Source organism: Tachyglossus aculeatus, unplaced genomic scaffold (genome assembly GCF_015852505.1).
Source record: "Tachyglossus aculeatus isolate mTacAcu1 unplaced genomic scaffold, mTacAcu1.pri scaffold_12_arrow_ctg1, whole genome shotgun sequence".
NCBI lineage: Eukaryota > Metazoa > Chordata > Mammalia > Monotremata > Tachyglossidae > Tachyglossus > Tachyglossus aculeatus.
This window is the reverse complement of record NW_024044858.1, coordinates 1325970-1353826: the sequence shown is the minus strand read 5'-3', so window position 1 is coordinate 1353826 and position 27857 is coordinate 1325970. Positions and strand designations below refer to the sequence as shown.

The window sequence follows — 27857 nt, the reverse complement described above, 5'->3', positions numbered from 1 at the left end:
ATAAATACGATTGAATGAATGAAAGTAAGCGCTCAATAAATACGATTGAATGAATGATTGAAAGTAAGCGCTCAATAAATATGATTGAATGAATGAATGAACAAAAGTAAGCGCTCAATAAATACAATTGAATGAATGACTGAAAGTAAGCACTCAATAAATATGATTGAATGAATGAACGAACAAAAGTAAGCGCTCAGTAAATGCGATTGAATGAATGAAAGTAAGCGCTCAATAAATATGATTGAATGAATGAAAGTGCTCAATAAATACAATTGAATGAATGAATGAAAGAAAGTAAGTGCTCAATAAATGCGAACGAATGAAGGAATGAATGAATGAAAGTAAGTGCTCCATAAATACGACTGAAAGGACTGAATAAATGAAAGTAAGCGCTCCATAAATACGATTGAATGAAGGAATGAATGAATGAAAGGAAGCACTCAATAAATACGATTGATTGAAGGAATGAATGAATGAAAGTAAGCGCCAATAAATACGATTGAATGAACGAATGAACGAGAGTAAGCGCTCAATAAATACGATTGAATGAATGAACAAAAGTAAGCATCAATAAATACGACTGAATAAAGGCATGAATGAATGGAAGTAGGCGTCAATAAATACGATGGAATGAAGGAATGAAAGCAAGCACTCAATAAATAGGATTGAGTGAATGAATGAACGAAGGTAAGCGCCAGTAAACGCGATGGAATGAATGAATGAATGAAAGCAAGCGTCAATAAATACGATGGAATGAAGGAATGAAAGTAAGCGTCAATCAATACGATGGAATGAAGGAATGAATGAATGAAAGCAAGCACTCAATGAATAGGATTGAGTGAATGAATGAACGAAAGTAAGCGCCAGTAAACGCGATGGAATGAATGAATGAAAGCAAGCGTCCATAAAGACGATTGGATGAAGGAATGAATGGCGGGGCGCGTGGGCGGGGCACGTGGGCGGAGCACGTGGGCGGGGCAGGTGGGCGTGTCCGGAGTGCGGGGCAGGCTCCGATTGGCCGGGCGGCGATGCGCGCGCAGGCCCCGCCCGGCGGAGGGGCGGAGGGAGCGGCGCCGCGCGCTGCGGCAGTGACAGGGCCGCGTCTCCCTCCGCCGGTTCCCGCGCTCCGGGGGACCATGAGGAGAGGCGGCCGCGGGGCCGCCTCATCGGGCCGCCATGGCTCTGCTCTGCGTGCGCGGTGAGTTGGATGCCTCAGCGGCTTTGATTAATAATAATAATAATAATAATAATAATAATAGTAATAATATTTGGTAAGCGCTTACTAGGTGCCCAGCACTGCTCTAATCAATCAATCAATCGTATTTATGGGCTCCTCAGGTGGTCCCACATGGGGCTCCCAGTCGTCGCCCCCATCTTCAATAATAATGACGGTGCTTGTGAGGCGCTGACTAGGTGCCCAGCACTGCTCTAATCCATCAGTCAATCAATCAATCATATTTATGGGCTCCTCAGGTGGTCCCACATGGGGCTCCCAGTCTTCGCCCCCATCTTCAATAATAATGATGGCGTTTGTGAGGCGCTTAGTAGGTGCCCAGCACTGCTCTAATCCATCAATCGATCAATCGTATTTATGGGCTACTCAGGTGGTCCCACATGGGGCTCCCAGTCTTCGCCCCCATCTTCAATAATAATGGCGGCGTTTGTGAGGCGCGTAGTAGGTGCCCAGCACTGCTCTAATCAATCAATCGATCCATCGTATTTATGGGCTACTCAGGTGGTCCCCCATGGGGCTCCCAGTCTTCGCCCCCATCTTCAATAATAATGGCGGCGTTTGTGAGGCGCTTAGTAGGTGCCCAGCACTGCTCTAATCCATCAATCGATCAATCGTATTTATGGGCTACTCAGGTGGTCCCACATGGGGCTCCCAGTCTTCACCCCCATTTTCAATAATAATGTTGGCGTTTGTGAGGCGCTTACTAGGTGCCCAGCACTGCTCTAATCCATCGATCAATCAATCGTATTTATGGGCTACTCAGGTGGTCCCCCATGGGGCTCCCAGTCTTCGCCCCCATCTTCAATAATAATGACGGTGTTTGTGAGGCGCTTACTAGGTGCCCAGCACTGGTCTAATCCATCAATCGATCAATCGTATTTATGGGCTACTCAGGTGGTCCCACATGGGGCTCCCAGTCTTCGCCCCCATCTTCAATAATAATGGTGGCGTTTGTGAGGCGCTTAGTAGGTGCGCAGCACTGCTCCAATCAATCGATCCATCGTATTTATGGGCTACTCAGGTGGTCCCACATGGGGCTCCCAGTCTTCGCCCCCATCTTCAATAATAATGATGGCGTTTGTGAGGCGCTTAGTAGGTGCCCAGCACTGCTCTAATCCATCAATCGATCAATCGTATTTATGGGCTACTCAGGTGGTCCCACATGGGGCTCCCAGTCTTCGCCCCCATCTTCAATAATAATGGCGGCGTTTGTGAGGCGCGTAGTAGGTGCCCAGCACTGCTCTAATCAATCAATCGATCCATCGTATTTATGGGCTACTCAGGTGGTCCCCCATGGGGCTCCCAGTCTTCGCCCCCATCTTCAATAATAATGGCGGCGTTTGTGAGGCGCTTAGTAGGTGCCCAGCACTGCTCTAATCCATCAATCGATCAATCGTATTTATGGGCTACTCAGGTGGTCCCACATGGGGCTCCCAGTCTTCACCCCCATTTTCAATAATAATGTTGGCGTTTGTGAGGCGCTTACTAGGTGCCCAGCACTGCTCTAATCCATCGATCAATCAATCGTATTTATGGGCTACTCAGGTGGTCCCCCATGGGGCTCCCAGTCTTCGCCCCCATCTTCAATAATAATGACGGTGTTTGTGAGGCGCTTACTAGGTGCCCAGCACTGGTCTAATCCATCAATCGATCAATCGTATTTATGGGCTACTCAGGTGGTCCCACATGGGGCTCCCAGTCTTCGCCCCCATCTTCAATAATAATGGTGGCGTTTGTGAGGCGCTTAGTAGGTGCGCAGCACTGCTCCAATCAATCGATCCATCGTATTTATGGGCTACTCAGGTGGTCCCACATGGGGCTCCCAGTCTTCGCCCCCATCTTCAATAATAATGACGGCGTTTGTGAGGCGCTTAGTAGGTGCCCAGCACTGCTCTAATCGATCAATCGATCAATCGTATTTATGGGCTACTCAGGTGGTCCCACATGGGGCTCCCAGTCTTCGCCCCCATCTTCAATAATAATGGTGGCGTTTGTGAGGCGCTTAGTAGGTGCGCAGCACTGCTCCAATCAATCGATCCATCGTATTTATGGGCTACTCAGGTGGTCCCACATGGGGCTCCCAGTCTTCGCCCCCATCTTCAATAATAATGACGGCGTTTGTGAGGCGCTTAGTAGGTGCCCAGCACTGCTCTAATCGATCAATCGATCAATCGTATTTATGGGCTACTCAGGTGGTCCCACATGGGGCTCCCAGTCTTCACCCCCATTTTCAATAATAATGTTGGCGTTTGTAAGGCGCTTACTAGGTGCCCAGCACTGCTCTAATCCATCCATCAATCAGTCGTATTTATGGGCTACTCAGGTGGTCCCACATGGGGCTCCCAGTCTTCACCCCCATTTTCAATAATAATGTTGGCGTTTGTGAGGCGCTTACTAGGTGCCCAGCACTGCTCTAATCCATCGATCAATCAATCGTATTTATGGGCTACTCAGGTGGTCCCCCATGGGGCTCCCAGTCTTCGCCCCCATCTTCAATAATAATGGCGGCGTTTGTGAGGCGCTTAGTAGGTGCCCAGCACTGCTCTAATCAATCAATCAATCCATCGTATTTATGGGCTACTCAGGTGGTCCCACATGGGGCTCCCAGTCTTCACCCCCATCTTCAATAATAATGGCGGCGTTTGTGAGGCGCGTAGTAGGTGCCCAGCACTGCTCTAATCCATCAATCGATCAATCGTATTTATGGGCTACTCAGGTGGTCCCACATGGGGCTCCCAGTCTTCACCCCCATTTTCAATAATAATGTTGGCGTTTGTGAGGCGCTTACTAGGTGCCCAGCACTGCTCTAATCCATCGATCAATCAATCGTATTTATGGGCTACTCAGGTGGTCCCACATGGGGCTTCCAGTCTTCACCCCCACTTTCAATAATAATGATGGTGTTTGTGAGGCGCTTAGTAGGTGCCCAGCACTGGTCTAATCCATCAATCGATCAATCGTATTTATGGGCTACTCAGGTGGTCCCACATGGGGCTCCCAGTCTTCGCCCCCATCTTCAATAATAATGGTGGCGTTTGTGAGGCGCTTACAAGGTGCCCAGTTTCGCCCACATCTTCAATAATAATGATGGCGTTTGTGAGGCGCTTAGTAGGTGCCCGGAACTGCTCTAATCCATCAATCGATCAATCGTATTTATGGGCTACTCAGGTGGTCCCACATGGGGCTCCCAGTCTTCGCCCCCATCTTCAATAATAATGACGGCGTTTGTGAGGCGCTTTGTAGGTGCCCAGCACTGCTGTAATCCATCAATCAATCAATCGTATTTATTAATAATAATGATGATAGCATTTATTAAGCGCTTACTATGCAAAGCACTGTTCTAAGCGCTGGGGAGGTTACAAGGTGATCAGGTTGTCCCATGGGGGCTCACAGTTTTAATCCCCATTTTACAGATGAGGGAACTGAGGCCCAGTGAAGTGACTTGCCCAAAGTCACACAGCTGACAGTTGGCGGAGCCGGGATTTGAACCCACGACCTCTGACTCCAAAGCCCGGGCTCTTTCCACTGAGCCGCGCTGCTTCTCTAATCCATCAATCAATCAATCGCATTTATTATTAATAATAATAATAGTGATAGTATTTATTAAGCACTTACTATGTGCAAAGCACTGTTCTAAGCGCTGGGGGGGGTTATAAGGTGATCAGGTGGTCCCACGGGGGGGCTCGGAGTCTTCATCCCCATTTTACAGAGGAGGGAGCTGAGGCACATGAAGTGACTTGGCCAAAGTCACACAGCTGACAATTGGCAGAGCCGGGATTTGAACCCACGGCCTCTGACTCCAAAGCCCGGGCTCTTTCCACTGAGCCACGCTGCTTCTCTAATCCATCAATCAATCAATCACATTTATTAATAATAATAATAATAATAATGATAGCATTTATTAAGCGCTTCCTATGTGCAAAGCACTGTTCTAAGCGCTGGGGGGGGGGTTATAAGGTGATCGGGTTGTCCCATGGGGGCTCACAGTTTTAATCCCCATTTTACAGATGAGGGAACGGAGGCACAGTGAAGTGACTTGCCCAAAGTCACCCAGCTGACAATTGCTGGAGCCGGGATTTGAACCCACGACCTCTGACTCCAAAGCCCGGGCTCTTTCCACTGAGCCATGCTGCTTCTCTAATCCATCAATCAATCAATCGTATCTATTAATAATAATAATAATGATAGCATTTATTAAGCGCTTACTACGTGCAAAGCACTGTTCTAAGCGCTGGGGAGGTTACAAGGTGATCAGGTTGCCCCACAGGGGGCTCTCAGTCTTAATCCCCATTTTACAGATGAGGGAACTGAGGCCCACAGAAGTGAAGTGACTTGCCCAAAGTCACAGAGCTGGCTATCGGCAGAGCTGGGATTTGAACCCACGACCTCTGACCCCAAAGCCCGGGCTCTTTCCACTGAGCCACGCTGCTTCTCTGTTGAGCGCTTAGGAAGTCCAAGTCGGCAACCTAGAGAGACGGTCCCTACCCAACAGCGGGCTCACAGTCTAGGAGGGGAAGACAGACAACAAAATCAATCAATCAATCAATCGTATTTATTGAGCGCTTACCGTGTGCAGAGCACTGGACTAAGCGCTTGGGAAGTCCAAGTTGGCAACATAGAGAGACGGTCCCTACCTGACAGTGGGCTCACAGTCTAGAAGGGGGAGACGGAGAACAAAATTGAACATATTAACAAAATAAAATAAATAGAATAGATATGTACAAGCAAAATAAATAAATAAATAAATAAAATAAATAAATAAGCGCTGGGGGAATCCAAGGGGATCGGGTTGTCCCCCGTGGGGCTCACGGGCTTCATCCCCATTTTCCACCCGAGGGGACTGAGGCCCAGAGAAGTGAAGTGACTTGCCCCAGGTCACCCAACAGACAATAATAATAATAATGAGGATGATGTATATATGTTTGTACATATTTATTACTCTATTTTACTTGTACCTATCTATTCTATTTATTTTATTTTGTTAGTCTGTTTGGTTTTCTTCTCTGTCTCCCCCTTCTAGACTGTGAGCCCACTGTTGGGTAGGGACTGTCTCTATATGTTGCCAGCTTGGACTTCCCAAGCGCTTAGTACAGTGCTCTGCACACAGTAAGTGCTCAATAAATACGATTGATTGATTGATTGATGACTTGCCTAAGGTCACCCAGCAGACAACAGCAATAACAATAATCATTCATTCATTCAATCGTATTTAGTGAGCACTTACTGTGTGCAGAGCACTGTACTAAGCGCTTGGGAAGCAATAATAATAATAATGAGGATGATGGTGTTTGTTAAGCTCTTGCTAGGTGCGAAGCACTGTTCTAAGGGCTGGGGGAGATACAGGGTCATCGGGTTGTCCCCCGTGGGGCTCACAGTCTTCATCCCCATTTTCCACCCGAGGGGACTGAGGCCCAGAGAAGTGAAGTGACTTGCCCAAGGTCACCCAGCAGACAATAATAATAATAATAATAATGAGGATTTTGACTTGCCTAAGGTCACCCAGCAGACAACAACAATAACAATAATAATTCATTCATTCAATCATATTTATTGAGCGCTTGCTGTTTGCAGAGCATTGTACTAATTGCTTGGGAAGTAATAATAATGATGATGATGATGGTATTTGTTAAGCGCTTGTTAGGTGCGAAGCCCTGTTCTAAGCACTGGGGGAGATACAAGGTCATCGGGTTGTCCCCCGTGGGGCTCACAGTCTTCATCCCCATTTTCCACCCGAGGGGACTGAGGCCCAGAGAAGTGAAGTGACTTGCCCCAGGTCACCCAGCAGACAATAATAATAATAATAATAATGATGATGATGGTATTTGTTAAGGTCTTGTTGTGTGCCCAGCACTGTTTTAAGCGCTGGGGGAGATTGAGGGTAATCAGCTTGTCCCACGTGGGGCTCAGACTTTTAATCCCCATTTTACAGAGGAGGGAACTGAGGCCCAGGGAAGTGAAGTGACTTGCCCAAGGTCACCCAGCTGACCGGGGCGGAGGCGGGATTAGAACCCATGAACTCTGACTCCCAAGCCCGGGCTCTTCCCGCTAAACCACGCTGCTTCTCGGAACCATCCCACCTCACCTTCCTTCTACTGATTATGGTCTTTGTTTAAGCGCTTCCTCTGTGCCAGGCTCTGTGGGCGGGAATGTGTCTGTTTGTTGTCATGGTGTCCTCGCTCAGGCGCCTAGTACAGTAAATACTCCTATTCATTCATTCATTCAATCGTAGTTATCGAGCGCTGACTGTGTGCCGAGCACCGTTTGGCAACAATTAATAATGGTAATAATATATGTTTGTACATATTACTCTATTTATTTATTTATTTTACTTGTGCATATGTATTCTATTTATTTTATTTTGTTGGTATGTTTGGTTTTGTTCTCTGTCTCCCCCTTTTAGACTGTGAGCCCACTGTTGGGTAGGGACTGTCTCTATATGTCACCAACTTGGACTTCCCAAGCGCTTAGTACAGTGTTCTACACACAGTAAGCGCTCAATAAATACGATTGATGATGATGATGATAATGGTATTAAGTGTTCACTATATGCCGAGCATTGTTGCAACTGCTGGGGTAATAATTAATTATTATTATTATTATTATCTTCAAGACTGTGAGCCCGTTGTTGGGTAGGGACCGTCCCTATATGTTGCCAACTTGTACTTCCCAAGCGCTCTGCACGCAATAAATACGATTGAATGAATAAATGAACCTGCCCTGCTTGTATCCACCCCAGTGTTTAGTACAGTGTCCGGCACCCGGTAAGCGCGTAAGTACCACGATTATTAGTCTAGCGTAGTAAGACCCCCCTCCCCTGCCCTCCATTCCGAGACAGTTGCCCCCCGGCCTGTTGGCTCGGTGTGACTGCAGAGTTGACCTTGCCTCCTTTTTCAGACCAGAGGGTACCCTCTGTGGCGGAGAGTGTGAGCCGAGCAGTTGTGTTGTGGGTGTGTTGTGTCTCTTCACGTGCAGTGGTTTGCACTCCTCTGTCTCCTTTAAGGTTGGGTGGAGGGGGGTCCCGACCTCCCCACCCTCCATCAGGTGTTCCTTGCCGGTTTCCCCGCCACCAGTCCCGGGTGGAACGGATTCAGACGTGTCCGTAACGTCTTGAGGGGTTGGTAGTGATTCCCCCCGGCCCGCCAGGGGCAAGGGATTCAGGGAATAGCGACAGGTGCCACAGTCAGGCTTTTCCCCCACCCCGCCATCCAAGCTGGGATCCCCTGTTGGATAATTCCCAGAGCCGTTTCCGGCCGGGCTAGGAAAAGTAGCGTTTCGCTGCCAACTGCCGTGGCCTGGCGGGGCTCAGCTGGAGGTGTCAGACTGCGTCGGGGGATGTGTGTTTTGCCCATTCAAGAGTTTCCGTGTTATTTTTGTAAACACTCCACTGCTGCCGGCAGACCGAAGCTAGGGTTTCCCTCTGCGGATTCGGCTTTGTTAACCCAGGCCGCGGATTGGGGTTCAGCTGCTTCAAGGAATTACAGAACATTGATTTTTTTTTTAAAATTTAAGCTTGTACTTTCAGTCTTACAGATTTGGCTTTCAATAATAATAATGATTTTGGTATTTAAGCACTTACTATGTGCCAAGCACTGTTCTGAGCGCTGGGGGAGATAGAAGGTAATCAGGTTGTACTACATGTCCCACATGAATGACCCCCAATCCCATCCCCACTCCGGGCTAGCGGGCCCTTCCTCCATCTCTCCCCCTTCTAGACTCTGAGCCCACTGTTGGGTAGGGACCGTCTCTATATGTTGCCGACTTGTACTTCCCAAGCGCTTAGTACAGTGCTCTGCACACAGTAAGCGCTCAATAAATACGATTGAATGAATGAATGAATGGAGCTCACGGTCTTAATCTTCATTTTCCAGGTGAGGTAACTGAGGCGCAGAGAAGTGAAGTGACTTGCCCAAAGTCACACAGCCGATAAGTGGCGGAGTCGGGATTAGAACCCACGACCTCTGACTCCCAAGACGGCGCTCTTTTCACTGAGCCACGTCGAGGGGGGGTTGTCTTTGATTTGTCCCTTCACGAAGCCACATTCGCAGGTTTCTCTGGAGGAAGCAAGTTACTTGTCTTCCTGTCGTCAAGGAGCTGGTTTGGTGGGCAGTTGGTTGCAGTGTCCCCAACCCAGCTCATTTCCAGTCTTTAAACCGAGCTTACTGCATTCATTAATTCATTCAATCGTATTTATCGAGCGCTTACTTCGTGCAGAGCACTGGACTAAGCGCTTGGGAAGTACAAGTCGGCAGCATATGGAGACGGTCCCTACCCAACAACGCAGAACCGTATTTAAGCTTTCCTAGACTGAGAGCCCGTTGTGGGCAGGAATGTGTCTTTTGTTATACCGTACTCTCCCAAGCGCTTAGTACAGTGCTTTGCACACAGTAAGCACTCAGTTAATACGATTGATTGATTGATTTGCACCCAGTAAGTGCTCAATAAAGAAGTTTGAGTGAATGAAAGGTGCAGGTAGGGAGTGGTTTTCAGAGCTCTCCGGAGAAAGACTTCCCTCCTTCCCCTCTTCTTCCCCTCCGCCTTACCTCCTTCCCTTCCCCACAGCACCTGTATATATGTATATATGTTTGTACATATTTATTACTCTATTTATTTTACTTGTACATATCTATTCTATTTATTTTATTTTGTTAATATGTTTTGTTTTGTTCTCTGTCTCGCCCTTCTAGACTGTGAGCCCACTGTTGGGTAGGGACTGTCTCTATATGTTGCCAACTTGAACTTCCCAAGCGCTTAGTACAGTGCTCTGTACACAGTAAGCGCTCAATAAATGCGATTGATTGATTTGCACCCAGTAAGTGCTCAATAAGTAAGTTTGAGTGAATGAAAGGTGCAGGTAGGGAGTGGTTTTCAGAGCTTTCTGGAGAAAGACTTCACAACCTCTTGTACTTATCGAGTCGTGGGTTCTCATCCCGGCTCCGCTACTTGTCAGCTGTGTGACTTTGGGCAAATCACTTCACTTCCCTGGGCCTCAGTGACCTCATCTGGAAAATGGGGATGAAGACCCACGTGGGACAACCTGATCCCCTTGTATCTTCCCCAGCGCTTAGAACGGCGCTTGGCACATAGTATAAGCACTTAACAAATTCCATCAGTATTATTTTTATTGTTTTACATGCTCTCCTAATTGACCGCTCTTTCGATTTTAATTATTTTATGTCTGACTCCCCAGCTAGGTTTCAGGTGCCCTGTGGGTCGGAATAGTTATCGTCTGTTGAACTCCCCCAATAACGTTGTACAGTGCTTTGCACACTGTAGATCCTTACTAAGTATTATTAATTTTGCTTTTCCGATATTGAGAACTCACCGTCCTCGCGCTGCAGTTTTGGCCCATTTCTTCTTATTCTGACCTTAATAGAGGGCAAGAGCCTTTTGAATAGTCAAGCCCGTGGAACCTTTTGGTTTTTTCTTCCGTGGATGAGCCATCTGAGGTCATCGCCTCCCTGCCCGGTGGCTTTTTTCCGCCCTCATTCAGAGCCGTGGAGTGGCATCGGTGGGAAGGGGAGGGGAGAAGGGGGGCGGCCTGATGGAGGATCCCACTAAGCGCTTAGTCCAGTGCTCTGCCCACAGTAAGCTCTCAATAAATACGATTGAATGAATGAATGAATCCCACCTGCTGTTCTGAGAAACTGGAGGGACACATCGGTGGAGTTGTCCTTTGGCTCGAAGGTGACGCTGCATGGCGGTCGGTGAGATTATATTGGGGCGTCGGTGTGTCCCATGGCGACTCTCTTAAACACTGTGTCCATGGTAGTACGTGTAGTGCCCCTTTCCTTCCTTGCCATCGCAGGTGAGCGGATATTGAGACACACATACGTCTTTACCCCCTGCATTAGCCCTAAAACCTTCCCACTCAAATACGTGTAAATAGAGAAGCAGCCTGGCTCAGTGGAAAGAGCCCGAGTTTGGGAGTCAGAGGTCGTGGGTTCTCATCCCGGCTCCGTCACTTGTCAGCTGGGTGACTCTGGGCAAGTCGCTTCACTTCTCTGGGCCTCAGTTCCCTCACCTGGAAAATGGGGATGAAGACTGTGAGCCCCACATGGGACAACCTGATTACCGTGTATCTACCCCAGCACTTAGAACAGTGCTTGGCGTATAGTAAGCGCTTAACAAATGCCATTATCATTATTAATTTCTTACTCTTTCTCTCTCCTTCTCTCTCGCCTGGCTAACTGCCGCATATCCCCTGCTTCTCTGCTGAGCAGTGATAGGGAGGGAGGGGAAAAGGGATTTACAGCCTTCTGCACATGTGGGTTTGCAGGTTTGTGGGGGCCAGCGAACTGCCTCCCTTGAGCTTGTCCATGGCTGGTGTCACATTTGTCTCTCAGCAGTGCTGTACTTTCACCCAAATTTGATTACCCCCTCCGCCCAACACTTTAACTATCTCTGTGACTCTCCCCTGAATCCTTTCCAAGTTTGTTTTTCACCTCTCTTTAGTGCGGAGACCAGTTAATCAGTCAACTGGCGGTGTTTCCTGAGCACTTACTGGACAAAGCACTTAGTAAGGGAATGACCTCACAACTCCTCCAAGTTACTTCCGAGACCCTGTTACTTTTTGCTTCTTTAGCTTCTGTTTGCTATCCACGTGGATCCTGGGATTGTTCTCTGCCGCATTTACGGGGAACTTATCCTCCTTCAGTTAGTATTTCTGTACTAGGTGCTACCCTGCATGTACCTTGATTGAATTTTGTTTACATTCTGATCATTTACAGATGTCTCCCTCCCCTCCAGCCCTCTCTGTGCACATACTTTCTATTCCACCGTATTGTATCATAAAAATGTTGAACACCGGGCCCGAGACTGAGCTCTGAAAAGGTCACCCTGGTTCCTCATGCTTGCACATACTATTGTGCAAAAGAAAAGAGGAGTTCACTCAGCATGCAGGACTCTGTGATGGACCGGGAAATAAGGGGAGGAGTTTGGGAAGCACTTGGGACTTTGGATTTCTTTGGTTCCAAAGGCACAAGCTTTTCCTTTAAAGGTGTATGCCAACCAGAGGGATAATAATAATAATAACGATGGTATTTCTTAAGCGCTTACTATGTGCAAAGCACTGTTCTTAGTGCTTGGGGGATACAAGGTGATCAGGTTGTCCCGGGGGGGCTCACAGTTTTAATCCCCATTTTACAGATGAGGTAACTGTGGCACAGAGAAGTTAAGTGGCTTCCCCGAGGTCACACAGCTGACAAGTGGCAGACCCGGGATTTGAACCCGTGACCTCTGACTCCGAAGCCCGTGCTCTTTCCCCTGAACCCTGCTGCTTCTCTGGAGAGGATGCTGGAATGGCACACCCTGCCGTGTGGGGACACTGTACATCTGACCAGTGATACTAGGGTGGCACACCCTGGCATGTGGAGACAGTGAGTCGCTTTAATAAGGAGGATCTAGGGATGGCTCACGGGAATCAAAACTGACCTGGGTTCTAATCCCTGCTCCTCCACATGTCTGTTCTGTGACCTTGGGTAAGTCGCTTAACTTCTCTGGGCCTCAGTTACCTCATCTGTAAAATGGGGAGTAAGACTGTGAGCCCCATGTGGGCCAGGGACTGTGTCCACCTTGATTAACTCCTATCTCCCCCAGAGCTTAGAACAGTGCTTGGCACGTAGTAAGTGCTTAACAAGTACCATAATTATTATTATTAGTAGTAATAATAATGATGATGATGGCATTTGTTAAGCGCTTACTATGTGCCAAGCACTGTTCTAAGCACTGGGGAGGTTACAGAGTGATCACGTCCCACAGGGGGCTCACAGTCTTAATCCCCATTTTACAGATGAGGTAACTGAGGCCCAGAGAAGTGAAGTGACTTGCCCAAAGTCACACAGCTGACAATTGGCGGATCCGGGATTTGAACCCATGACCTCTGACTCCAAAGCCCGCGCTCTTTCCATCGAGCCACGCTGCTTCACCTGTCATTGTTATTATTCTCGGTCATAAGCCAAGATCCTGTGTGTGACACCTTGAGTAACGGTTACCTAGCCGGATGGTCCTGTTACCTGAGCAAGTCGGTTGAAACGGAAGGGAGAAGACCAGAGTAAAAAATTACAAATTTATTCTTTTTTTTAATGGTATCTGTTAAGCACTTACGTGTTAAGCAGGGTTCTTGGCACTGGGGTAGATACAGGTTTATCAGGTTGGGCACAGCCCCCTGTCCCAAATTGGAGGGAAGGGGGTGGAATCCTCACTTTACAGTTATGGAAACTGAGACACAGAGAAGTTAAGTGGCTTGCCCAAGGTCACACAGCAAATAATCCACACGTGGGGAGTACTTGATCTGGGCGGGCGGAGGAAGGGGCAGATTTGTCCAGTGCAGAGGAAGAAGCAGCAGGATTTAGAGACTGAATGGAGGTTCAGAATGGAAGTGACGGGAGACGGGAGGCAAAGATGGCATCAAGACATGTCACAGACTTTTAGACTGTGAGCCTGTTGTTGGGTAGGGACCGTCTCCATATGTTGCCAACTTCCCAAGCACTTAGTACAGTGCTGTGCTCAGTAAGCGCTCAGTAAATGTGATGGAATGAATGAATCAAGGGCAGACGTGTATGTATCGGGGAAGAGGGGAGGATTCTCATAGTGGAGAATTCTGGAAAGGATCATGTCTCTTTTGCTTTCCCAATGCCACTACTACTACTGATGATCTCTGAGCACTTTCAGCGGAAGAGTGAGAAAAAGAGCCAGGACGTAGAGGCCTGAAGACTGTTCATTCATTCGTATTAAGTGCTTTCTTAGTACAGTGCTCTGCACACAGTATGCGCTCAATAAATACGATTGAATGATTGTACTAAGTGCTTAGGAGAGTACAATACAACAATAGACAGCGACAGTCCCTGCCCACGAGGGGCTCACAGTCTAGAGGCGGGGAGGCAGACATCAACAACAAAAAAAATAAAATTACAGATACATACGTAAGTGCTGTGGGGCTGGGATAGGGGAAAGGGAAAAGGGAGCAAGTCAGGGCGACGCAGAAGGGCGTGGGAGATGAGGAAAAGTGGGGCTCAGTCCGAGGAAGCCTCTTGTGCTTTCAGTAAGGCTTCGAAGCCGGGGGGAGAGTAATTGTCCGGTGGATTTGAGGAGGGAGGACGTTCCAGGCCAGAGGCAGGACGTGGGCCGGGGGTCGGCAGCGAGACAGGTGAGATCGAGGCCCAGTGAGAAGGTTAGCACCAGAGGAGCGAAGTGTGCGGGCTGGGCTGGAGAAGGAGAGAAGCGAGGTGAGGTAGGAGGGGGCGAGGTGATGGACTGCTTTAAAGCCAACGATGAGTGTTTGTTTGTCTGATACCGAGGAGGACAGGCAACCACTGGAGATTTTTAAGGAGGGGGGTGCAATGTCCTGAACGTTTTTGTAGAAAGATGATCCGGGCAGCGGAGTGAAGTATGGACCCAAGTGAGGAGCGACAGGAGGTTGGGAATTCAGCAAGGAGGCCGAGGCAGTAATCTAGGCGGGAGAGGATGAGAGATCGTAGTAACATGGGAGAGGTTTGGCTGGAGAGGAAAGGATGGATTTTGGCGGAGGTGGGACCGACGGGATTTGGTGACGGCTTGAAAACGTGGCTTGGTCGTAGCAGGTGCCGACGGTGGGTGTGAGTTGGCGGAAGGAGTCGAGCTCAGAGCCAGAAGGGCTAATGTACCGAACTGTGTTGAGTGTGTGAAAGGGGACAGTGGTAGTTATCTAGCGCGCAGGTGTGGCCGAAAGGATCAACGTGTGATCAAGAATCCCTTCCGTGCCGGGCCATTCCAGCTGCTATTTACAGTGCTTGGGGCCCTTTTAGACTTTGCTCTTAGATCCTGCAGTTGCTCAGAGTTGCGACTCCGTGAGAATTTCACTGATCCTAAATGCCCTAGGCCCTTTTAGTCAGTAATACGACAGATCGCACCTTTCCCCCTAATAACCGTGTATCCGTTAAGCACTCACTATGGGCCGGGCCCTGTACCGAGCGATGGGGCGGACACTAGCAAATCGGGTTGGGCCCGGTCCCTCTTCCACACGGGGCTCACAGGCTCAATCCCCAGAGGAGGTAACCGAGGCCCAGAGACGTGAAGTGAATCGCCCGAGGTCACACAGCAGACAAGTGGCAGAACCGGGATTAGAACCCATGACCTTCCGAGTCCCAGGCCCGGGCTGTAGCCGCTACGCCACGTCCTCCTCTTTCTGGCTCCTCTGTCACGCATCCACTGGCCTCAATCGGTGGCACTTCCTTGCCTCCTCCTCTCCCTACCTGGACCCTTGTGTGGGCTTTGCTTTTTTATTTTATTTTATTTTTTATTTTATTTTATTTATTTTTGCATGGGCCCAAGTTTTGTCTGAGCTCCATCGTCCCACACATCTGGGTGGGCTTGACTGCCACTTGTTGCCTCATATGGTGAAATGGCCTAGGGTAGGGTGAGTTAAGTCGTCAGTGGTCCATCCCCTCCCCACAGCACTTGTATATATTTGTACAGATGTATTACTCTATTTATTTTACTTGTACACATTTACTACTCTTATTTTATTAATGATGTGCATATAGCGCTAATTCTGTTTATTCTGATGGTTTTGACACCTGTCTACATGTTTTGTTGTCTGTCTCCCCCTTCTAGACTGTGAGCCCGTTTTTGGGTAGGGACCGTCTCTATATGTTGCTGACTTGTACTTCCCAAGCGCTTAGTACAGTGCTCTGCACACAGTAAGTGCTCAATAAATACGATTGAATGAATGAATGAATGGTGGGCTCTGTGCAGTCCCAGCTGCCCACCCCAGTGGATCCGTCAGCTCTTGCAGGGCAGAGAAAAGGGTTTGCTCCTTTTGCCCTTTTCAAAAAGGTTTAGTACAGTACTTTGCATTCAATAATAATAATGATAGCATTTATTAAGCACCTACTATGTACAAAGCACCGTTCTAAGCGCTGGGGGAGGTTACAAGGTGATCAGGTTGTCCCACGTGGGGCTCACAGTCTTAATCCCCATTTTACAGATGAGGTAACTGAGGCCCAGAGAAGTGAAGTGACTTGCCCAAAGTCACACAGCTGACAGTCGGCGGAGCCGGGATTTGAACCCATGACTTCTGACTTCAAAGCCCGTGCTTGTTCCACTGAGCCACGGTGCTTCTCAATATTCAATAATAAGAATAATGATGGCACTTATTAAGCACTTACTATGTGCAAACCACTGTTCTAAGCACTGGGGAGGTTACAAGGTGATCAGGTTGTCCCACGTGGGGCTCACAGGCTTCATCCCCATTTTACAGATGAGGTAACTGGGGCCCAGAGAAGTGAAGTGACTTGCCCAAAGTCACACAGCTGACAATCGGTGGAGCTGGGATTTGAACCCATGACCTCTGACTCCAAAGCCCGGGCTCTTTCCACTGAGCCACGGTGCTTCTCAATATTCAATAATAATAATAATAATAATAATGATGGCATTTATTAAGCCCTTACTTTGTGCAAAGCACTGTTCTAAGCGCTGGGGAGGTTACAAGGTGATTAGGTGGTCCCACGTGGGGCTTACAGTCTTAATCCCGATTTTACAGATGAGGTAACTGAGGCCCAGAGAAGTGAAGTGACTTGCCCAAAGTCACACAGCTGACACCATAAGGATCGTAGACCACCAGATCAATCAATCAATCGTATTTATTGAGCACTGTACTAAGCGCTTGGGAAGTACAAGTTGGCAACATATAGAGACAGTCCCTACCCAACAGTGGGCTCACAGTCTAAAAGGGGGACTTTTAGATGGGCGTCTGATCACCGAAACCTAGCATTTTTTCCACCGTGAAGCCTGCGTGAATGTTTTCTCTCGTACACAGTTCTCCCACTGGGAATATTCTTCCCTTTTTTTTTTTCTTCCCTCAAGTAGCGAGAAGATACCGTTGTCCCCAGGGTAGGAACAGTCCAGAGGCAACTCCCTCTATGTGGTGGCCGTTCCTGGAGACTGGGGATCCTCGCGCAGGCGTGTGTGAGGTAACCGCAGCCTGGGAATTGAGGCTCGTTATTGTGGTCCTGAGATGGAGCAGGTTTCGGGAACACTTTTGGCGCCCCAGGGCTTACAGAGCTCTTCCTCATCCTGCCCCAGTTCCTTATGAAGGACACTGATCACGGTAGAGGGAGTCAGCAGATGGAGTTTGGAGCCTGCAAATAGCAGCAGGTTCAAGAAAGATTCGGCTCAAGTCATGGACGAAGAGGAGTCTGTTACGGGTTAAGGGAAACATCAGCCGTCTTAGACATTAGACATCTTTGACTGTTCGGATGAATATTCAGGAAGGGCAGCCTGGCCCCTCCAGACATCCTGTAAAATGGGGATTAAGACTGCGAGCCCCATTTGGGACAACCTGATTACCTAGAACAGTGCTTAGCACGTAGTAAGCGCTTAACGAATGTCATCATTATTATTATTCCGTTGCCATCGCCAGAGAACGACTGCTAGGCTAGGTGGTCTTGCTCTGAGCAATCAAAGGCCACATTTATGTTCTCTTCCCCGTGCTCAGAAAAGGGAGTGAGGTTTTATCAGTTCTTGTGGTCCTGCTTGGAGCAATCAAAGGCCACGTTTAGGTTCTCTTCCCCGTGCTCAGAAAAGGTAGTGAGGTTTTATCAGTTCTTGTGGCCCTGCTCGGAGCAATCAAAGGCCACATTTGTGTTCTCTTCCCCGCGCTCAGAAAAGGTAGTGAGGTTTTATCAGTTCTTGTGGTCCTGCTCTGAGCAATCAAAGTCAACATTTATGTTCTCTTCCCTGTGCTCAGAAAAGGTAGTGAGGTTTTATCAGTTCTTGCAGTTTGACTTTACTATCAGGATCTTCCTCATGGGGAGATTCGGGAATGAGGGTTTTGGGAAGAAACTGGGGAACCCTCTTGTCTAGATGTCAAAGCGAACGGGAAAAACATCCTTTCACAAGAAAGCCTAGATTTTTTTTTCCCCCCCACCCTTTTTGCCGCCTCTCCTACTTTAGATTTCTGGGAAGGAGCGGGGCTGTGGGTCGTTGAGAGCAGATGTGAGTTTTGGATTACGTAGGCCTGTTAATCTTCTTTTACAGTCATTTGCTGTATTAATTTCAGCGGGGTCACTGCCCCAAGAGTGGAATGCAAGTGTAATTCTCGAACGGCGGTGTTTTGATTGGGAGAGAGGTCATTCTTAATCTCGCCCGGTATTTGGGACAGTTTGTCCTTGAAATCCTTTTCCGGCCAAGCGGTCTCCGTTGAATAAATGTAGTTCTGCGTGTTTATTGAAAAGGACTTAGTGGGCTCTGTCTTCAGGACTTTTTCTTGCTCCTGGATTCAATTCAGTCGTATTTATCGAGCACTTGCCACGTGCAGAGCACTGTACTGAGGCTGGAGAGTCCAGCACAACAATAAATGGACACATTCCCTGCCCACGGTGAGCTTACGCTCCAGAGGATTCACCAGTCTTTGTGTGAGGCGGTACAGGAAGCTAATTCTGAAGAGCGTTTTGAGGCATCGCGTCCCAGGAGCGCAGCCCAGTTCCTTGCCCGGTGGCTAAAGCCCGGCCCGGGAGTCAAAAGGTCATGGGTTCTAATCCCGGCCCCACTACTCGTCTGTTGTGTGACCTTAAGCAAGTCGCTTCGCTTCTCTGTACCTCAGTTTCCTCATCTGCAAAATGAAGACTGTGAGCCCTACGTGGGACGGGGACTGGGTTCAACCTGATTACCTTGTATCTACCCCAGGGCTTAGAACAGCGCCGGGCACGTAGTAAGGGCTTAAGAAATGCCATTATTATTATTTATTATTATCATTATTGGCACTGTGGCAGTTTTGGTCTTCCCTGAGGAGAAGGTTTTCCACCCGGTAGCTTGTTTTGTTGGCTGGTAGGTGCGAATCAGCATGGCCTAGTGGAAAGAGCCCGGGCTTGGGAGAAAGACAACGTGGGTTCTAATCCCGGCTCCATCGCTTGTCTGCTGTGTGACCTTGGGCAAGCCACTTCACTTCTCTGAGCCTCAGTCACCTCATCTGTAAAATGGGGATTAAGACTGGAAGCCCCGCGTGGAACAACCCAATTACCTTGTATCTACCCTAGGGCTTAGGACAGTGCCTGTCACATAGTAAGTGCTTCACAAATATTATAATGGTTGTTTTATTGTTTTTTGATGCTTAGTTTACCGTAGTTTTGTCGGTAGCAGTGATTTAATCAATCAATCATATTTATATATTTTTATATATTTATATCTTATATATTTATTTATATATTTTACATATATATTTTGTATTTATATTTAAGCAGCCGGCCTAGCCTGATGCCTTAAGTCAGCTGAGTCTGGGTGGTACTTTAAGAAAGGCTAGGACAGGTTGGCTATCCTACTTCTCTTTCTCATTATGCTTATATATTTTGTATTTATATTTATATTTAAGCAGCCGGCCTAGCCTGATGCCTTAAGTCAGCTGAGTCTGGGTAGTACTTTAAGAAAGGCTAGGACAGGGTGGCTAACCTACTTCTCTTTCGCATTATGCTTATATATTTTGTATTTATATTTATATTTAAGCAGCCGGCCTAGCCTGATGCCTTAAGTCAGCTGAGTCTGGGTGGTACTTTAAGAAAGGCTGGGACAGGGTGGCTAACCTACTTCTCTTTCGCATTATGCTTATTTCCGGATTTGCGCTTCAGGAGCCTTTGACTTGATCTGAAACGCGGCCCTCAGGTTGATAACTGTTTTTGTCCCTTCTGCTTTACTCATTCGTTTCTATTTATCGAGTGCTTACTGTGTGCAACACTGTACTAAGCACTTGGAAGAGTACAATATAACAATAGACACATACCCTGCCCACGAGTTTACATCATCATCATCATCATCAATCGTATTTATTGAGCGCTTACTAGGTGCAGAGCACTGTACTAAGCGCTTGGGAAGTACAAATTGGCAACATATAGAGACAGTCCCTACCCAACAATGGGCTCACAGTCTAAAAGGGGGAGACAGAGAACAAAACCAAACATACTAACAAAATAAAATACAGTCTAGAGGCATCGGATAAAGATTAATGGAAGCCTCCAAATTTAAATGCAAAATCAGATTTCATTTTTATGTGAGGAACTGGAAAAATGCACTTACAGTGGACAAGTCTTTTACCAAGCGCAGGGATAGATGGAATAGAATTCATTCATTCAATAGTATTTATTGAGCGCTTACGGTGTGCAGTGCACTGTGCTAAGCGCTTGGGAACTACAAGTTGGCGACATGTAGAGACGGTTCTTACCCAACAACGGGCTCACAGCCTAGAAGGGGGAAGAATCAAATCAGACACCGTTTCCCGTCCCACATGAGGCTCTGGCAGGGAGAACAGGTATCTTATCTCTATTTTACACAGGATTTTTAGGCACAGGAAAGTTAAGTGACTTATCCAAGGTCACACTGCGGGCAAATGGCAGAGCAGGGAGTAGAGCCTGAATAATCCAAACGCTTCTATCCCGCCTCGACCACTGCATCGGTCTCCTCGCAGACCTCTCAGTTTCCAGTCTCTCCCCGCCCCAGTCCGTACTTTGTTCTGCTGCCTGGATCGTTTTCCCACAAAAACAAAAAAGCTTCTGTGTACACGTTCCCCACTCCTCCAGAGCTTCCCGTGGTTGTCCGTGGGCAGGGACCGTCTCTCTATGTTGCCAACTTGTACTTCCCAAGCGCTTAGTACAGTGCTGTGCACACAGTAAGCGATCAGTAAATACGATTGATTGATTGATTGCACCAAACCAGTTCCTCCCCATTGACTGCTAAGCATTTGATCAGTTCTCTCCACCTCCCACCTAAGCCTCACTAATCACAACCCAGCCCGCCCTCTTCACTCTCATGCCGCTCTCTGTACCTCGATCTCACCTCTCCCTCTTTCTTTTCATCGTATTAAGCGCTTGCTACGTACCAGGCACTGTACTAAGCGCTGTGGTGGACACAAGTCCCTGTCCCACGCGGGGCTCAAAGTCTCAATCCCCATTTTACAGCCGAGGTAACTGAGGCACAGAAGAGCGAAGTAGTGTCCTCCGGATCATGCAGCCGACAACTGGCAGAGCCGGGATTAGAACCCAGGACTCTCCCCACCAGTCTCTGGCGTAGAACTCGCTTCCCCTTCGTATCTGAAAGGCCACGACTCTCAAAGCCCTTCTTGAAGCCCATCTCCTTGAAAAGGCTTTCCCTGCGTAAACCATCATTTCCCCTATTCACCCTTCCTTCTTTCATTCATTCAGTCGTACTTATTGAGGGCTTACTGTGTGCAGAGCGCTGTACTGAGCGCCTGGAAAGTACAATTCAGCAGCAGAGAGAGACAATCCCTGCCCACAACGGGCTCACAGTCTAGAGAGGGGGAGACAGACATCAAAACAAGATCATTCTGTGTTGTCTGTGTACTTGAGTCAGCTGTGTGACTTTGGGCAAGTCACTTCACTTCTCTGAGCCTCAGTTCCCTCATCTGTAAAATGGGGATGAAGACTGTGACCCCCCCCGTGGGACAACCTGATCACCTTGTCACCTCCCCAGCGCTTAGAACGGTGCTTTGCACATAGTAAGCGCGTAATAAATGCCATCGTTATTATTATTATTGAGCCTGCATTCCTTTTGTGCTTAATGTTCACCCAGCCCCACAGCACTTCCAATCAATCAGTCGCATTTATCGAGCGCTTACTACGTGCAGGGCAGTGTACGAAGCGCTTGGGAGAGGTCATTACAACAGAATCGGCAGGCACTTTCCCTGCCCACATTTCCCTTATCTAATTTATTGTAACTTGGGCCCCCGCCCCTATTAGATCGTGAGCTCCTTGAGGGCGGGGATAATAATAATAATAATAATAATGGCATTTATTAAGCACTTACTATGTGCAAAGCACTGTTCTAAGCGCCGGGGAGGTTACAAGGTGATAATGTTTACTAGCTCTGTTGAACTGTACTCTCCCAAGCGCGTTGTTCAACGCTCTTCACCCAGTGAGTGCCCAGTAAAACCGCTGATTGATTGAATCTGCTCTGAATCCCGTGCTCTTTCCAACAGGCCTCTTGTTTAATTTACTAATCTTAAGAACAAGGCTTTCTTATTATTTATGGTAAGAAAGACCGACGCCCAATGGCGTTTTCCAGAAGAATCTAGTTTTAGGGTTTCCAGTTGCCTCCTTTCTGCTTTAGGCAAGGCTGAGCATCCCAGACCACTGGCTTTCCTCCTGTTCTTGGGCTCCCCGTTGACAACTGGTTGTATTTCCCAATTCGAGCCTCAGATTGAACCTGGAATGGTTACTTCCAGGACTTCACTGTTAGTCTTTTAATATGCAGAGGGGCTCACAGGTGACGCTGATGAAAACTTTTGAGCCGGATGGGCCTTCTGGAGTAAGTCCAGATCCCCCAGTCACCCTGAAGGTTGGATGGTCCAGTGCTCTGCACACAGTAAGCGCTCGATAAATGCGATTAAATGAATGAATGAATAATGCCAGTGCTCATTACCTCTCCAGTGCAGTCTGGACCTCCGTGCCACTTTTTGGTGGTATTAAGTGCTTACTTTGCACAAGGCGCTCTGCTAGGGGCTGGGATGGATCCAAGCAAATCAGGTTGGACACAGTCCCACGTGAGGCTCACTGTATAACCCCCATTTTACAGATGAGGTAACCGAGGCACAGAGAGGTGAACTGATTTGCCCAAGGACACACAGCAGACAAGTGGCCGAGCCGGGATTAGAACCCACATCCTTCCGATTCCCAGGCCTGTGCTCTTAGATTTATTGACCCCATCATGTCCGGATTCTTGAGTAATAATTGTGGTATTTGTGAAGAGCTTACTATGTGCCACTTTTTTGTGGTATTAAGTGCTTACCATGTGCCTTGCAAGCACTGTTCTGAGCGTTGCGGCAGATACGAGGTTGGACACGGTCCCTGTCCTACATAATAATAACAGTGGCATTTATTAAGTGCTTACTATGTGCAAAGCACTGTTCTAAGCACTGGGGAGGTTACAAGGTGATCAGGTTGTCCCACGGGGGGCTCACAGTCTTAATCCTCATTTTACAGATGAGGTAACAGGCACAGAGAAGCGAAGTGACTTGCCCAGAGTCACACGGCTGACAATTGGTGGAGTCGGCATTTGAACCCATGACCTCTGACTCCAAAGCCCGTGCTCTTTCCACTGAGCCACACTGCTTCTGTGAACATGGGGTTCACAGTCTGATTAGAAGCGATTAGTGATGTTTTCCGTGTTCCGTGGCAGGACGGAGGCACTGGGTTCCTGAAATGAAGTCAGTCCATTAATAATAATATTATTCTAATAATTATGGTATTTGGCTAAGCGCTTACTCTGTGCCAAGCACGTTTCTAAACTCGGGGGTAGATACAAGGTAATCAGGTTGTCCCACCTGGGGGCTCGCCGTCCATTAGTAATAATATTATTCTAATAATTATGGTATTTGGCTAAGCGCTTACTCTGTGCCAAGCACTCTTCTAAACTCCGGGTTAGATACAAGTTAATCAGGTTGTCCCACTTGGGGCTCGCCGTCTTAATCCCCGTTTTGCAGGTGAGGCAACTGAGGCACAGAGAAGTGAAGTGGTTTGCCCCAGGTCACACAGCAGACAAGCAACGGAGCCGGGATTAGAACCCGTGTCCTCTGCCTCCCAAGCCCGTGTTCTTTCCATTAAGCCACGCTGCTTCCCACGTTATCCACCTTATTCCCCGTCCCCTCTCTTCCGCTCCTCTCAGTTTTCATGCTCTCCCTTCTTCCCGCCTCCGAAGAGTAGCTGGAAACCTTCCGCCGCTCTCTGGATTCTCTTGCTTCCCTTTCCGGAACAGACGCTCCCCACTCAGCCTCGGAAAATCACATCCCTTCCTGTTTTAGCAACTCTTTTTCAAAGTCAACTTCTCCAGGAAACCTCCTCTCCCCCTATTAGCACTTGGGCATTTAGCCGTTTGCTACATATACGCTCACTGGCATCTATTTATGAAGGTATCTAGTTTTAATTGCTTTAATCTCTATTTTCACTCCCATCGGATTGAAACTCCTTGAGGGAAGAGATTGTGTCTCTTTTTCTTCCACTTTTGTACGTTCTGAAATAATAATGGTGGGGTTTCTAAAGTGCTCGTGCGCCAGGCATGGGGAGAAGGTAGAAAATAATCAGAGTGGACACGGCCACCGTCCTACGTGGGACTCGCAATCTCAGTGGGAGGGAAAACATTTTACAAAGGAGGAAACCGAGGCAGAAAGCAGCTAGTCAACTTGCCCAAGGCTTCACAACCCAGGTCTACCGACTTCCTTCCAATCCCGTGTTTTTCCCACTAAGCCGTGCCGCCTTGTTCAGTGATCCCTCACTACTGTTGGTACGGAAGCTACGCTCACCTGCACAGAGTACCAGGGTGGGATTTGTGAGGATTGTAGGGCTCTCAAAGTCCCTGAAATAGGGCACACTTAAGGTACCCAAGTCCTCCAGGCCGAAAGCTCGTTGTGGGAGGGGAATGTGTCTGTTTATTGTTATATTGAACTCTCCCCAGCGCTTAGTACAGTGCCGTGCCCACAGTAAGCATTCAATAAATATGACCGAGCGATTGAGAGGGAGGTCTGTGAGATAATATGGCATGGCAGCTGAACTGCATTGGCAGACCAGCCTGGTGTGCAGCTATCAAGAAAGGCACAGCTCTCTTAAAAAGTCAGACTTCAGGAGGATCGAGAGCCCGAGGCAAAACGGAAAATGGTAAACAGAAGGTACATAAGCAAACAGGAATCGTCCCTGCAGCCTAAGGCAGGTTGAGACTCCCCGGGAGCGTCTACATCTCAGGCGAGATTGGAACCCAGGTCTTCTGATTCCCAGGCCCGTGCTCTTTTCTCTAGGCCACACTGCTTTCTAGTGTTTCCTTTTTGTTTGTTTGTTTTTGAACTTCACCGTCATCAGGCTGCAGCGGGTGCCCCCATGGTGGTGTGGTTTTGGGTGAAAAGCAAATGCGTGTTTTGGGCCGACCCAAAAAACACCCTTTTCGATTTTCGTTAGCAAGTCATTTCTCCCTCAAGTCCCAATTCCCTTCCTTCCCGTTCCCCTTTCCGAGCGCTTTCTGTGTACTGATTCTTTCATTGAATCGAATGTATTGAGCGCTTACTGTGCGCAGAGCACTGCACTAAGCGCTTGAGAGAGTATAATACAACAGAATTAGTCGACCTGTTCCCAACCCTTGAGGAGCTTACGGTCTTTGAGGAGCGACAAACACTGATATAATTACAAATGGGGAAGCAGCAAAACATAGGGTGGGGTGACTGTCAATGTATTTAGGGGTCCTCCCCTTCCACTCCCCTGCTGGTTTTAAGTGCGTAACCATAATTATGGTATTTGTTTAAGCGCCTAGCTATGTGCCGAGCCCCGTTCTAAGCGCTGAGTTTAAAAGGATGTCTACCGGCCAAAAGTGACCCGCTGGGGGTCTTTGACCTTTTTTTTCTTGTGATTTTTTTTTTTTTAAAAACCACTGAAGGTACAACTCGCTCCGTAAATATCCCAGTGTTCTTTTTAAGCACCTCACGGGCAGGGATCATTGCCCACCAGCCCCAGGAGTGGCGATCGATTGACCACCGTAGAACGAACTCCGGTAGGCACGGTGGCCGGCGGGCCGTTTCCGAAGCCCCTCTCCCTGCCGGCCCGTGTTCTTCGGCGGAGAAACCACCGAGCAGAGCTGCGGTTCGCGTCCCTGCGCTTTTCCGTGTCCGCCCCGTCCTCTGTCGCCGGGGCACCCTGCCCACGGTCTCAGTTCGAGAGTGAGGAATTGGAAGTCGAGAGTCAGCGGCCAAACTCTCCTTGTTTTAGCTATGCCAATTTGTACTTCCCAAGCGCTTAGTACAGTGCTCTGCATGTAGTAAGCGCTCAATAAATACGATTGATTGATTTTAGACTAATAATACTCAGGGAATCCGTTAAGCGCTTCCTGTTCATCGGGCACCGTATTAAGCGATGGGGCGGATACGAGCGGATCGGGTTGGCCATAATAATGTCCCAGACTGAGCCCCCTCCTTCCTCTCCCCCTCCTCCCCCTCTCCATCATCATCAATCGTATTTATTGAGCGCTTACTGTGTGCAGAGCACTGTACTAAGCGCTTGGGAAGTCCAAATTGGCAACATATAGAGGCGGTCCCTACCCAACAGTGGGCTCACAGTCTAAAAGGGGGAGACAGAGAACAAAACCAAACATACTAACAAAATAAAAGAAATAGAATAGATATGTGCAAGTAAAATAAATAAATAACTAGAGTAATAAATATGTACAAACATATACATATATACAGGTGCTGTGGGGAAGGGAAGGAGGTAAGATGGGGGGTCTGGAGAGGGGGACGAGGGGGAGAGGAAGGAAAGGGCTCAGTCTGGGAAGGCCTCCCCGCCGTACCTCCTTCCCTTCCCCACAGCACCTGTATATATGTTTGTACGTATTTATGACTCTGTTTATTTTACTTGTACATATTTATTCTGTTTATTTTATTTTGTTAATATGGTTTGTTCTGTTCTCTGTCTCCCCCTTCTAGACTTTGAGCCCGCTGTCGGGTAGGGACCGTCTCTATATGTTGCCAGCTTGGACTTCCCAAGCGCTTCGTCCAGTGCTCTGCACACAGCAAGCGCTCAATAAATACTATTGAATGAATGAATGAATAATAATAATAACTGTGGTATTTGTTAAGCGCTTACTATGAGCTCGTTGTTGGGTAGGGACCGTCTCTATATGTTTCCAACTTGTGCTTCCCAAGCGCTTAGTACAGTGCTCTGCGCACAGTGAGCGCTCAATAAATACGATTGAATGAATGAATATGTGTCAAGCGCTAGGGTAGATATAGGGTAATCAAGCTGTCCCACGGGGGACTCACAGTCTTAATCCCCATTTTACAGATGAGAGAACTGAGGCACAGGGAAGTGAAGTGACTTGCCCAAGGTCACACAGCAGACAGGTGGCAGAGGTGGGATTAGAACCCATGACCTTGTGACGCCCGGGCCTGGGCTCTATCCACTGCATCATGTTGATGGCACACTTCCCAGGGACCTGTCTCCGAAGGGTCGGGATCGCGTTCAAATGCAACCTTCCCGGTGGTTCTCAGGGAATCCGGTGGATTCCGATCGATCGGTGGCATTTACTGAGCCCCTCCTGGGTGCAGAGCACTGTGTTAAACACTTAGCGGAGACGTTCCGGGTGGAAGCGTCTCATCCCTGGACAACCTCCAGGCTGTAAGCGTGCTGTGGGCGGGGAATGAGTCTGCTAGTATTGGTGCACTCTCCCAAGCACTTAGCACAGTGTTCTGCACACTGTACACCCTCAATCAGGACGGTTGGCTGACCAAGCAGGGGGCCAGAGCTGCGGGATCCGCAGCCGACCGACTGGGTAATCAAGCTGGGATGATTTTTGACCGGCGGTTACTATGACAGTCTCCTCGTGTGTTGAGGTAAACTCTTGCTTTGGCTTCTTCAGGTGTGTTTATTTAGCAAAAAAAAAAATTAAAAAGAAAAAGTAGTCATCCCTGGGCCCGTGTTTAAATTATAGCCTCCAGTGTGTTGACTTTAGAATTAGTCACTGGTTTTGCTAGTGGGCTAATTGAGGTTTGACGTAACTGCTTATTGTTTATCTTTTGTTGTGAGGTTTTTTCTTTTAGCCAGTCGGCTCTGTTGGTTTTTGGAGAAATGGCCAACCGCGCTTGGCACGTAGTAAGCGCATAATAAATGCT

General features: G+C 48.1%; 1 protein-coding gene across 1 annotated transcript in view; it reads left to right on the top strand.

The window, feature by feature from the left end:
- The first annotated feature begins 1122 nt into the window (after window positions 1-1122).
- The window catches only part of UNC13B (unc-13 homolog B), a 210215-nt gene continuing 183480 nt past the window's right edge, over window positions 1123-27857 (top strand). The window contains exon 1 of the mRNA XM_038742473.1: window positions 1123-1201. Coding sequence (XP_038598401.1) covers window positions 1180-1201 — 22 coding nt within the window. The 5' untranslated portion in view covers window positions 1123-1179. The remainder of the gene's footprint in view (window positions 1202-27857) is intronic.